Source organism: Sesamum indicum, linkage group LG9 (genome assembly GCF_000512975.1).
Source record: "Sesamum indicum cultivar Zhongzhi No. 13 linkage group LG9, S_indicum_v1.0, whole genome shotgun sequence".
NCBI classification, from domain to species: Eukaryota; Viridiplantae; Streptophyta; class Magnoliopsida; order Lamiales; family Pedaliaceae; genus Sesamum; species Sesamum indicum.
In genome coordinates this window covers 8,781,816-8,793,038 of record NC_026153.1, presented here as the reverse complement: position 1 = coordinate 8,793,038, position 11,223 = coordinate 8,781,816, and the positions used below count along the sequence as shown (strand labels likewise).

The 11,223-nt window shown below is 37.8% G+C and overlaps 1 protein-coding gene across 2 annotated transcripts; it reads left to right on the top strand.

The window, feature by feature from the left end:
• Positions 7,522-10,985, top strand: LOC105171128 (ribosome biogenesis protein TSR3 homolog). Of its 2 annotated transcripts, none has more exons than XM_011092152.2 (10): positions 7,522-7,699; positions 7,802-7,836; positions 8,000-8,049; positions 8,530-8,595; positions 8,744-8,784; positions 9,137-9,273; positions 9,468-9,558; positions 10,051-10,122; positions 10,252-10,367; positions 10,560-10,985. In XM_011092152.2, exons 1-10 carry the CDS (start codon positions 7,617-7,619, stop codon positions 10,682-10,684), a joined length of 816 nt encoding a protein of 271 aa, XP_011090454.1. In that variant the 5' UTR covers positions 7,522-7,616; the 3' UTR covers positions 10,685-10,985. The 2 variants fall into 2 exon arrangements, with proteins under 2 accessions (XP_011090454.1, XP_011090453.1); XM_011092151.2 differs by having other exon boundaries at positions 7,997-8,049.

Here is an 11,223-nt window from a genome sequence, read left to right as displayed (position 1 = left end):
TTTTTCCTTCTATACATATATGTATTGTAATTTGTATCTATATCTATATTATTAAAAAAAAACAAAAAAAGGTCTTTTGATACCACTTCAACAAAAAATTATGTTTCGCTAAAATACTCTTAAAGTTAATTCAATTTTATCCACTCTCTTTAGCCAATACTACTATACTAAATTATTATAATACCAAAATACCTTTCAAATTCTCAGTTCATGATAAATTAACTACTCAATAAAATTCTTTTAGAAATTAATTTTATGCAATTACATGGGCTAAAAAATTAAATTTACTCCTATTTTATTTTAAGCTTATTATTAATTGAATTGAAATAACATAATAGTATTATTTTTTGCATGTATATATAATCATCGTTCTCAATATAATTGATGGTACCAGAAATTTGGCTACACTATAAAGGTAGAAGGATTTTCAAGAAAATTCTAAAATTATCGAATGAGTAGCCCTGCAAAACAGAGGATAACACTCCAATACTTAAATTAGTAATAGTTTATGAAGAAATAATAGGGAAAACTTGAAATAAAGTGTGAATAATGGTATAAAATGGTGATAAGGTGTATATATTCATCTTGAGTGCATATTATAAGTTCAAAATAGCCTAAGAACCAAGAGAGAGTAGTGCAAGAAATTGATAGTTTGAAAATAAGTGTGATGTTACCATAAACCTGCACAAGACTCCTATTTATAGGCTTGTATAGAGTTGGATACGTGATCAATTAATGAGTTTCGTACCCATTAGAAAGCTCTTTGAGTTGGCTGTTATCCGCAACAAACTGTTGGTGATTTGAATAAATATTAACTGAGATATGTGAGATGGACTGAACCCTGTCAAGTCTACCTAAAAATCAGGGAGTTGGTTATTTGCAAATTTTCTAACTCATTTGCCACCAATTTACTTGGAACCACTTGGAGATATTTTAGTGTGACATGTACAAAAGTCATGGCAAGCTATATGACATGTCCTCTCAGCTGTATGATGACGTGTCTAGTTGGAATGGGGTTTTTATCTTGGGCCTGCCAGTTCAGTAAAGTAGTAGGTAAGCCTGTGGGTCTTTCTTCCCTACTGATGGCTTTATCCGTCCTACTGGTGGGTTTTGTCTGTCCAGCTGATGAGCCAACTGGGCTAGTAGGCCTAATTTGTGGACTTGGCCCAATAATTTTAGGGGGCATCATCAATAACATATATCATATAAAGTGTCAGCTTTTAATTTAAATAGAGTAAAATATGTATTGATAATAATGCATTAAAAAAAGTTACCAGACAATTTTTGCGTGTGTGGTTGTAGGACACTGAGCAAATTATAATATGAAAGAACAATTATGAGCTTCAATAAAATAAAAGCATTACTAAAAATTATGCGCTCAGGTAGTGCATACCACCATATATAGTGCATATATATGAACAGGTTTTAGGAGTTAAAATTAATTTTCATCCCTCACTTTTCAAACTAATATCAAAATCACCCCTATTTTTTAAATTAATCTAATTAATCCTCCAATGATTTTCCAACATTAATTTTCGACCAAATTATATAACTTTTTTGAATTTTCCTTGCAAAGTGTTTTACCTTAAATTATTTTGGTCCTTCACATTTTAATTTCAATTTAATCAGTTGGACTCAAATATACATGATGCCTCCTAAAATTATTGGACCGAGTTCACCAGTAGGGAGGCAAAGCCCACAAACTAAGCACATCGCTCAGCCGGTTAAAAGCCTAGCTTGGCCATCAGTAGGAAGGCGAGGCTCATCAATAGGGAAGAAAAGCCCATAGGCATACCTCCTACTTTATTGAACTGTCAAAACCAAGAAATAGGCCCATTCCAGACAGACACGTCATCATACAATTGAATAGATAGGTCATGACTTACCAACACATTTGTACACATCACCCTAGAATATCTCCAGGGGATCCAAGCAAATCGGTAACAAATGAGTTGAAAAATTCATAAATAACCAACTCCCAGTTTTTTAAGCAGACATGGTAGGGTTCAATCCAGCTCACGTATCTCAGTCAAATCTAGTCCAAATCTCAAACTATTTATTCTAAATGATAGCCAAATCAAAGGGTTTTCCAACGGCATACGACACTCTACAACAACCCTTGTATCCTGTTTTGTACACGCCTATAAATAGAGGTCTTGTGCAATTATTTGGTAACATCATTCTTCACTCTCAAACTCTCATTTTCTCTCATTATTTTCTCTTGGTTTTTAAGCTATTCTAAGCTTATATTTTGCACTCCACACGAATATATATACCTTATCACTATTTTACGCTATTATTCTGACTTTGATTGAAGTTTTTCTTTTCATTTCTTCAAGTCGTTACTAACTTAAGCATTAAAGTGGTAACCTCTATTTTGCAAGACTAATCCTCTAATAATCTTAAGATTTTCTCGAATATTCTTCAACCCTTGTAGTGTGGCAAAAGATCTGATATGTATTATTGGTGCCGTCTATGAGAATTTATTATCATATCGTTATGCCTTTGGAGATGAAAAATACAGGTGATACGTATCAACGTTTAGTGGACCACATGTTTCGAGAGCAGTTGGCGCGTAAGATGGAGGTATATATTCACAACATGTTGGTAAAGAGCTGGTAGATGGACCGACACCTCGCTGACCTAGCTGAGACATTCAACACACCAAGAAAGTACCACATGAAGCAAAATCCATCCAAATGTGCGTTTGGAGTACGAAGTGGTAGGTTCTTAGAGTACATGGCCACTAAAAAAAGAATTGAGTCAATCCAGATAAAATTTCGAGCCATCCAGGAAATGAAGCCTCCTGCCAACCTCAATGAAGTAAAACTAGCCGGACGTATAACAGCTCGTAGTAGATTCATATCTCGTTCAGCAAAGCATGGTTTACCATTCTTCAAGGTTCTAAAAAAGACCAAGAACTTCATTTGAGACGAAGAATGCCAACATGCATTCTGAGATCTGAAAGCCAACCTGGCTGAATTGCCCTTGCTCACCAAACCCACACTTGGCGAACCCCTGTACCTATATTTAGTAGTAGGACAACATGTGGTCAGCTTTGTGCTCATCAACGAGGAGGAAAGACACCAAAAGCCTGTCTACTATATAAGCAAGGCATTGTATGAGGACGACCAACGGTACCTTAAGGTAGAAATACTGGCTTTCGCTTTAGTAACAACAACACGCAAATTACGTCCTTATTTCTTGTCACATTCCATTTGTGTGCGTACTAATGCCCCATTACGAGCAACATTAGGTAAAATTGAAATCTTAGGGAGGATTATTAAGTGAGCTATCGAGCTCATCGAGTATTTTATTTCCTATCCACCTAGGACAACTATAAAAGCCCAAGCGCTAGCTGAATTCGTAAATGAAGCCACACTCGTAGAGGAGGATGATGGAAGTTGGCTATTACACATAGATGGTTCTTCCACCTTTGCCGGCGGTTGAGCTGGGGTAAGGCTCACTAGCCAGCATGGGGATGAGTTGGAATATGCTTTGTGATTCGACTTTAAAGCCTCAAACAATGAGGCCGAATATGAAACTCTTATTGTAGGTATTAGGATGGCCTTAGACACAGGAACTAGGAACTTAATTGCCTACTTCGACTCCCAACTAGTGACAAATCAGGTAGAAGGTAGATATGAGGTCAAGGAAGAATGAATGAAAGAATACCTCCAGGAGATAAACAAGCTTACGAGTCAGCTGAAGAATTTTCAGCTCCACCAGATTCCTTGTGCGGAAAACACCAATGCTGACTACTTAGCCAGATTAGCCAGTAGAGCACAGAAGAGCTCTGTGATCATTTCGGAACGCCCTCGCACCTGCCCGCCTATAATGGCATTACAAATCCAGCTGAACACATCCATAAGTTTGAAAAGGCATTCTTGTTGCACAGGTATATTGATGATATTAAGTGTCGTGTATTTTTTGCTACACTAACCGCATCTGCTCAACAATGTTTCGACCAGTTTCCAGTTGGATCAATTAGATATTTTGCAGAATTTAGCGCCCTCTTTCTATATCAATTCACCAGCACCAAGAAGTATGAAATCGGCTATCAGCCTCTTTAGAGTAAAATAGGATGATATAAGACATTGAGCGCGTACATTGAGTGCTTTAACAAGGCCATTTTGGAGGTCCTGGCCATATACTCGAAAGTCTTGATAAGAGGTTTCGTGGTAGACACTCTCTTTAAATCCTTGGCCAAGAAAACTGTTTCCAACTTCTACTACCTACTTGCTCGGCCAGACAGGTACATACAATTAGAAAATGCCTAGCTGATGAAGAAGGATAATCACCGCAATAGAAGGAGGGGAACCCATAAAAGCAAAGGGGAACCCATAAGAGCAGAGGGGAACCCATAGGATGATTCAATCCCCTTGATAAAAAAAACGAGTACTAAACCCCGCTCATAACTAGCCCAGCACGAATGCTTATGGCTATAGACAAGTTCCCAGCTATATAATGGCCTAAAGGTTCCAAGAAAGGACCTCAACTTTCTAAACCTAAATATTTTTGCAGGTATCACAGAGAGTACGGGTATGATACCAATAGGTGTCCCCAACTAAGATAGGAGATAGAAAGATTGATTCAAATCGGCTACTTTAAAGATTGCATCGATAAAGATTGATTATGTGAGCATAAGGAGAGGCTCTTCTTCCGTTAAAACCCTGATAGAAGTGACGAGGTGGCTATAGATCCCCCAAGAGGGGGCAGAAAAGGGAGAAGGCTTATGCTAAAGACTAAGGAGCAGAGCCCAAAAAACACTCTTGCTAAAAGTTTGATCCACATGATATCAGGAGGACCTATTGATGGGGACTTTAGGAAGGCAGACGCCCACATGCTCATTCTGTTAGGGCAACTATGAAAAGGTTGTGAAGTACCAGCAGGGGGTCCTACGATCCACTTCGGACCTGCTGACGCACAAGGAATTCACTTACCTCATAATGATGCTCTTGTCATTTTAGCTACTTTAGCTAATTACACTGTTCAATGTATTTTTGTGGATTCTGGTAGCTCTATAGATATACTCTTCTATGAAATCTACAGGCAGATGGAGCTTGGTGATATCCTGTTGGAACCGGTGGATACATCACTATATGATTTTGCAGGAGAGGTGGTATACCCCTTGGGACAAATCTTGCTTCCCCCACCCCTAGGAGAAGAAATTAATAGGAAAACTAAGATGATCCGCTTTCTCATAGTGGACATGCCTTCAGCTTACAACATCATCCTAGGGCGACCTGCTCTGAATGTCTTTTAGGCAGTAGTATCTTCCTATCACATGAAATTAAAGTTTTTTGCTGGTGCAAGAGTAGGAAAATTAACAGACAATCAATACAGAACAAGGAAATGCTATCTTGGATTTATAAGAAGAGGCAGTAAGAAAGGTATGAAAGTAAACTCCCCCAGCCCAACCGAGAGAAAGGTAAAAGACCTACCCAAAATGGACAACAGGGGAATATGGTTCTTGCTCGTGTACAGCCCTTCTGAGTATCTAATAGTCCTACGGGAGTCGAACAAAACTACCAGGATATGCTCCCAGCTTAGCGCTGAGCTAGCAGGGCAACTAACTACTTTTTTGTAGGAAAATGTGGACGTGTTCACATGGTCTACCCGTGACTTGGTGGTAATCGACCCTAGTGTTACAGTGCATAACTTGAATTGAGACCCATCCTCCCTCCTGTGAAACAGAAAAAGAGATATTTTAGTCTAGAAAAAGACAAAGTCATCCACAAGGAGGTAAGTAAGCTGGCAGCATAACACATCAAGGAAATCTAATTTCCAAATGGTTGTTAAACATGGTACCTATACCCAAACCAAGTAACAAATGGCGCATGTGTGTTGATTTCTGATATGTTAATAAAGTATGCACTAACGATTTTTATCCCTTATCTCGTATACACCAACAATTGGATTCCACCTCTGGTCATGAATTGTTGAGTCTAGTGGATGCCTCGCAGTCGTATGATTACCAACAAATTATGCTTACCTCAGTGATGAGAAGCGAGTTAGCTTCATGATGTCAGGTGCTACCTACCAGCGATTGGTGGATCTCATATTTCAAGAACGGCTAGGACGTAACATGGATGTGTATATAGAATGACATGTTAGTGAAAAGTCGGCAAGCAGACCAGCACATAACTGACTTGGCTGAAATGTTTGATATACTAAGTATCGCATGAAATTGAACCCGACCAGATGCGCATTTGGAGTTTGGAGCAGTAGATTCCTTAGTTACACAGCCATAGAGAATCCGAACGAAATACAAGCAATACAAGAGACGAAACCTCCTTCCAACCTCAATGAGGTCCAGAAACTAACTGATCGAGTAACAACCCCGAGCAGGTTCATATCCTTACTCAACAGAGGGTAGCTTACCCTTTTTTAAATTAAAAAAGGCCAAATATTTCACTTGGGATTAGGCATTCCAACAAGCTTTATATGACCTAAAAACCTACCTGGCATAGCTGCTATTACTCACTAAGCTTGCACCAGGTGAGCCACTATACCTATACCTTGCTGTAGGCAACATTCTGTAAGCTCCATGCTCATGAAGGATGAAGATGGCAATCAGAAACCTATATACTATATCAGTAAGGTATTATATGGAGCTAAACAACGCTATTCTGAGGTAGACTAATTAGCTTTTGCCTTGATAATAACTACATGTAAATTACGACCTTATTTTTTATTGCATTCTATTATTGTTCGTATTAATACCCCTGTACAAGCAACTCTGGGGAAAGTTGAGACTTTAGGTAGGATGATTAAATAGGTTACAGAACTTAGCGAGTATGACATCTGTTACCAGCCCAAAATAACCATCAAGGCCTAAGACTTGTGGAATTCATGCCTGAAACCACACCAGTTGAGGAGGACAAAGGAAAATGGATACTACACATGGATAGGTCCTCCACCTATTCTAGCAATGGAGCATGAGTCGTGCTAACAACTCGAAAGAGACAAACTGGAGTCGTGCTAAATTTTAGGTAATTTGACATAATTTTTCTTTGAAATGATTTATATAATACAAATGATATATTCAACTAATTCTTTATTGTTTGTATTTCTTAGATAAAGTTGGATATATGTAAAATTATTTAAAAGTTTACCTATAATACAATATGCATAAATAAATAAATAGCAAAAAAATATTTAAAAACTATACTGGGCCTGTTTGGGACAAATCCGATACAAAACCCGTTACCCGCCTCGGTCCAACCCCAGACCCCTTAAAAGGAGTACGATTGGGACCGATACCTGCCCCCAACCTGATATCCTACAATCCACCTCATTACAGGAGTTATATAATTATTTTTTATTTAAATAAAATATTTATAATTTATTAGATAATTAAAAAATTTGTTACCCTCTGTAGACCCACCCTAAACCCTTTAAAAGGAGTACGATTGGGGTGGGTCCGGGGCAGACATCAATTGGCCCGACCCGATATCCCCACTCCACCTCATTACAGGGATTATAACATTACTTTTTATTTAATCAAAATATTTGTAATTTCCCAACAATTAGAACAAGCCTGATATAAAAGTACACAACTCTCTCTGCAATATTCTTGATCAAGGCTGAAGGGAAACCAAAGAAGGGTGAACATGGGTCACAACAACAAGCAGAAGCAGAGGCGATTCAGCAAAGACAATCGCCGCCACCACTCGCACGGACATCATCATCAAAGGCACGCACCTATCTTTTTCAACTATTCCAGCTTTACAATTACACAAACTACATATTTTTCACCGTTCCTGCACTTTAATTGAGTGGCTCGGGCGCTATTCAGGGATGAAGATGATGATTCTTTGCCAACTGACCCAGGTAAATTACATGCTGCCAGCGTTTTGCGTGCGTGTGTTCTTTTGAATTATGCAGTCGAGGCGTTTGATAAATTGTTAGAGAAAGTAGTTTTAGCAAGTGGATGGATTAAATTATATTATGGTATTGAGGGGAAAAGGTTCTGTTGACATCGTTTTGACAGCAGCTGAGGAGGAGGAGGAGCAAAGGGGTCCTTCCATTCAGCTCGCCATGTGGGTATGCGTTTGCTTGTTCAATTCTGTGAACATCAATTTTCTTTAGCAGTTGGAACTAAGTTGTAATCTGGTATCATTGACTATGATCTTTAATTAGACAACTCGTGGATGCTTCTTATGGTATTATTGGGGGATTTTCTCCTCCATTTGGCATCACGAGATTGGTGCTTGTGGAACATTGATGCAAAACTGATGTAATCTATGGTATACCAAATCGATTCCAAATTCCTTGCTGTCAAAATGGTCCCTGTTTGACAAATAAAATTTCCAGTCCCTTTGTCTGTTTATCCGTTCCTGACATCCATGTGACCCGCAACTCGTGTTATGATGGTTCAAAATTAGTTCTGTTTTGAAGAATGGCAACTCTATATATTTATTTATTTTCTTGATGGAAGGACTTTATAAGACTTGACTTCAAATGGAATTCTGTTTTGGTTTTGCATTGGTTTTGTCATTCTAAATTATTTTTCTGTGAATTCAGGATTTTGGCCAATGTGATGCAAAGAGGTGCACTGGACGCAAGCTTGCAAGATTTGGATTGTTGAAAGAAAGCATCTGTCCCTCTGACTTCAATATTTTATTGTATAAACAAAATGTTAACTTAGCCATCCTTATGGCTTGCATGAGGAAAATGTTTCTTTTATCTGGAGTTTACCATTAGACTTCACTAATAAAATTTTAACAAAATTTTGCAGGAATTGCGGGTTGGTAGTGGATTTGGGGGAATCGTTTTGAGGTAATTACACTGTCAGTGTCAGTTAGCTACACTTCTGATGATATTCTGATTGCTTTTGTATGTGATACTATTTCTTCTTCAATTCTTGATGTGCAATTCGTATTCATTTGACCTCATTTGATAGGTACTAACTGATTACACTGATTGCCTTTACCATCTTAAAATTAGTTTAAGCTCAGATCTTAAACTAGATAACAATATTAGAGGATCTTGAGTTAATTGGATTTGACGCACACTTAATGTTCCTCCTAATGTATTCCTGAATGGTTGACACGATTTCTGCTGGGTTTGTTGTGCTTTGTGGTAAATATACATGATTGGGTTTGCTTATGTTACTATTTCGATGTTTCAGTCCCACTGGGACACAATGTGTCTCCCAAGAGGATCTTGAGTTAATCAAAAGGAGAGGTTTAGCTGTCGTCGATTGCTCATGGGCACGTCTAGATGATGTGCCTTTCACCAAGCTGCGCTGTGCTGCTCCCCGTCTTTGTATGGATTTCTAACTGCTGTGTTTTTAGCAATGCCTTGCAATCTCATTAACGTATTAAGTTTCTTGTGTTCAGTATGTTGAGTTAATTTCTTGTTCGGTAAATTGCAAATTGGAGAACCTAGTCTTGCTACTGCAAATATAAGGTTTATGATTTTTGTGTTGTGGTTGAGACTCATGCATGCAAATGGTACAGTACCTTGGTTGGTAGCAGCAAATCCAGTCAACTATGGTCGACCCTGTGAGCTTTCATGTGTTGAGGCACTAGCTGCAGCTTTGATCATATGGTATTGAACTTGAACTTTTTATGCAGTGATAGCTTCATCTCTATTTCACGGTTAGAATTTGTACTGATTGCTAAGATGACTCTCTGGCGAACACCGCTAGCATTATTTGAATTACAAAATCATATCAAAACCCATCTTTTCATTACACTTTCAGTTTTGTTTTAGGTTCACATTTTGATTTTTATGTTACTGAGTCTTTTTAGCATTAAATTCAGATATCTTTTTCCTAAAGAAATTCAGGCATTTCTTAAATCGTACTAATTCCAATAAGGTGCACACAAAAGTACATTCTTCATTTTCTTATTCTCTGAATGTATTTGAAGTTGGCTCACATTTACAACGTATACTAGTTTCAGATTCTACTATGATACGTTTGGATGGCCAACCTCTTTAGTTCAACTTTAGTCAAAGTTGTTTACTGGAGCTACATGATTTATCTTGTAATAGTTCATTCAATCGTCTTGTGATATTTCATTCTTTTCCTCTGATCAGTGGAGAGGAAGAAACCGGAAATCTATTGCTCAGCAAATTCAAGTGGGGTCATGCATTCTTATCTCTTAATAGGTAAAAGTTGTTGTGTCCAACAATAGTATGCATACTGTTATTGCCAGCATTTGGGCTATTATGCTAATCGACTATGCACAATCTTCCTGAACTTGCAAAATGAACTCTTTGACAAATTAATGAATACAGGGAAATCCTTAAGGCATACTCTGAATGCAAGAATGGCACTGACATGATCTCCGTCCAAAATGAGTGGCTTTCGCAGCAGACCTCTCATACTTCTGATTCACGTGGTGATGGAAAAGGTAGTCTCGGCTATAGTCAAGATTGTCTGTTTTACCTTTTCTCTTGCTTTCAGTACTTTCCGGTTCTGGATTTCAGATTTTGGCTTCTGTCATTTAGAATGAGAAAATCACAGATTATTTATTTACTTCATGCAAAAGTACGCATCGGCTGAAATAAATTAAAGGAAAATTAATCAAAGTTTCTGCCTTCAGGAGAACGATCCGAACCTAACAACAAGAATGATGGATCGTCCAGCGATTCTGAAGATGGACTTCCTCCGCTAGAAAGAAACATGAATCATCTCTACTTGGAGGAAAGCGACGAAGAAAGTGAATGAAGGGTATCCAGTTTCTTTGTTCCAAGAGGTGTCGTTAGGACGAATATGACCTATACTTGGCCACGACACAGTAGGAATGCTTTCGAACCGTATGAAACTGGAGCTTGCTTTAGTCCATAACTGTTTTCTTATGTCTGGTTTTTAAGCTCAGCTAGCATATTCTTGGATAGCTTTGATTTTTCCATTTTTACTTTGAACTATGAAAGGTTTTATTTATTCCTGAAATATAAGTTTTTAGCATGTATAATTCGAAATACAAACTTGCATATGTTATCGAGAGATCGAACCCCAATACAAATTCCATCTGAATTCTTCTATAATTTTTTATGGATATCACTATTTTAATCCGATTAAACATATAAATGATTATAATGGTGAATGGATAAAAGCCGAAGGACAAGAAAGAAATTTCATCCAACAATATATTGAAGGAGCAGGACGAGATCGTAACAAAGCCCAAATTATCAATTTGATTTCGACTAAGAATGTTGAAGAGAATTAAATAGAGATAAAAAAGAGATCACGTATTTGATGTGGTT